Source organism: Buceros rhinoceros, unplaced genomic scaffold (assembly GCF_000710305.1).
Source record: "Buceros rhinoceros silvestris isolate BGI_N320 unplaced genomic scaffold, ASM71030v1 scaffold36211, whole genome shotgun sequence".
NCBI classification, from domain to species: domain Eukaryota; kingdom Metazoa; phylum Chordata; class Aves; order Bucerotiformes; family Bucerotidae; genus Buceros; species Buceros rhinoceros.
The window spans coordinates 1,950-2,392 of NW_010394256.1; the positions used below are offsets into that span (position 1 = coordinate 1,950).

The 443-nt window shown below is 60.7% G+C and overlaps 1 protein-coding gene across 1 annotated transcript in view; it reads right to left on the bottom strand.

Moving 5' to 3' along the window:
* AK1 (adenylate kinase 1) overlaps positions 1-154 on the bottom strand; it is a gene marked incomplete at both ends in the record, with an annotated part of 2,096 nt that extends 1,942 nt beyond the window's left edge. Inside the window, one exon of the mRNA XM_010145182.1 lies at positions 119-154. Within this exon, the coding sequence (XP_010143484.1) occupies positions 119-154 (36 nt within the window). The remainder of the gene's footprint in view (positions 1-118) is intronic.
* Between the last annotated feature and the right edge of the window lie 289 nt (positions 155-443).

Sequence of the window (443 nt, forward strand, 5' to 3'; positions counted from 1 at the left end):
CCAGCTGCCCAGCCCTGGGCACTGGCTGTTCCCCGCAGCCCCCACCGTGGAGGTAAGGCGGAAAGGGCTGGGCCATGGCCTCAACCCCACCAGTGACAGGACCTGGACACAGACTTACCCACCACGAAGATGATTTTGTGGTTCTTGAATTTTTCTGGAGCAGAGAAAGGAAAAAAAAGAATTATCCATCAGTGAGCAAGGTGTCCCTGGGGGGTGGCAGATCCAGGGTAGACATCCCTGGGGATGGAGGGACCTGATCCCAGAGCCCTGCGGGGGGTGGGAAGGTGGAGAGGGAAGCAGCTGAGTGTTCCCTTTGTCCTTGTCAGCTGGGCTGGCCAGGGCTGAGCACACAGACGCCGTGGTGCCTCAGCCACGGGGCTGGAATCCCACCGCCACGGGGTATCACAGAGACAGTCACTGTCCAAGGCCACTCTGCGGGGAGG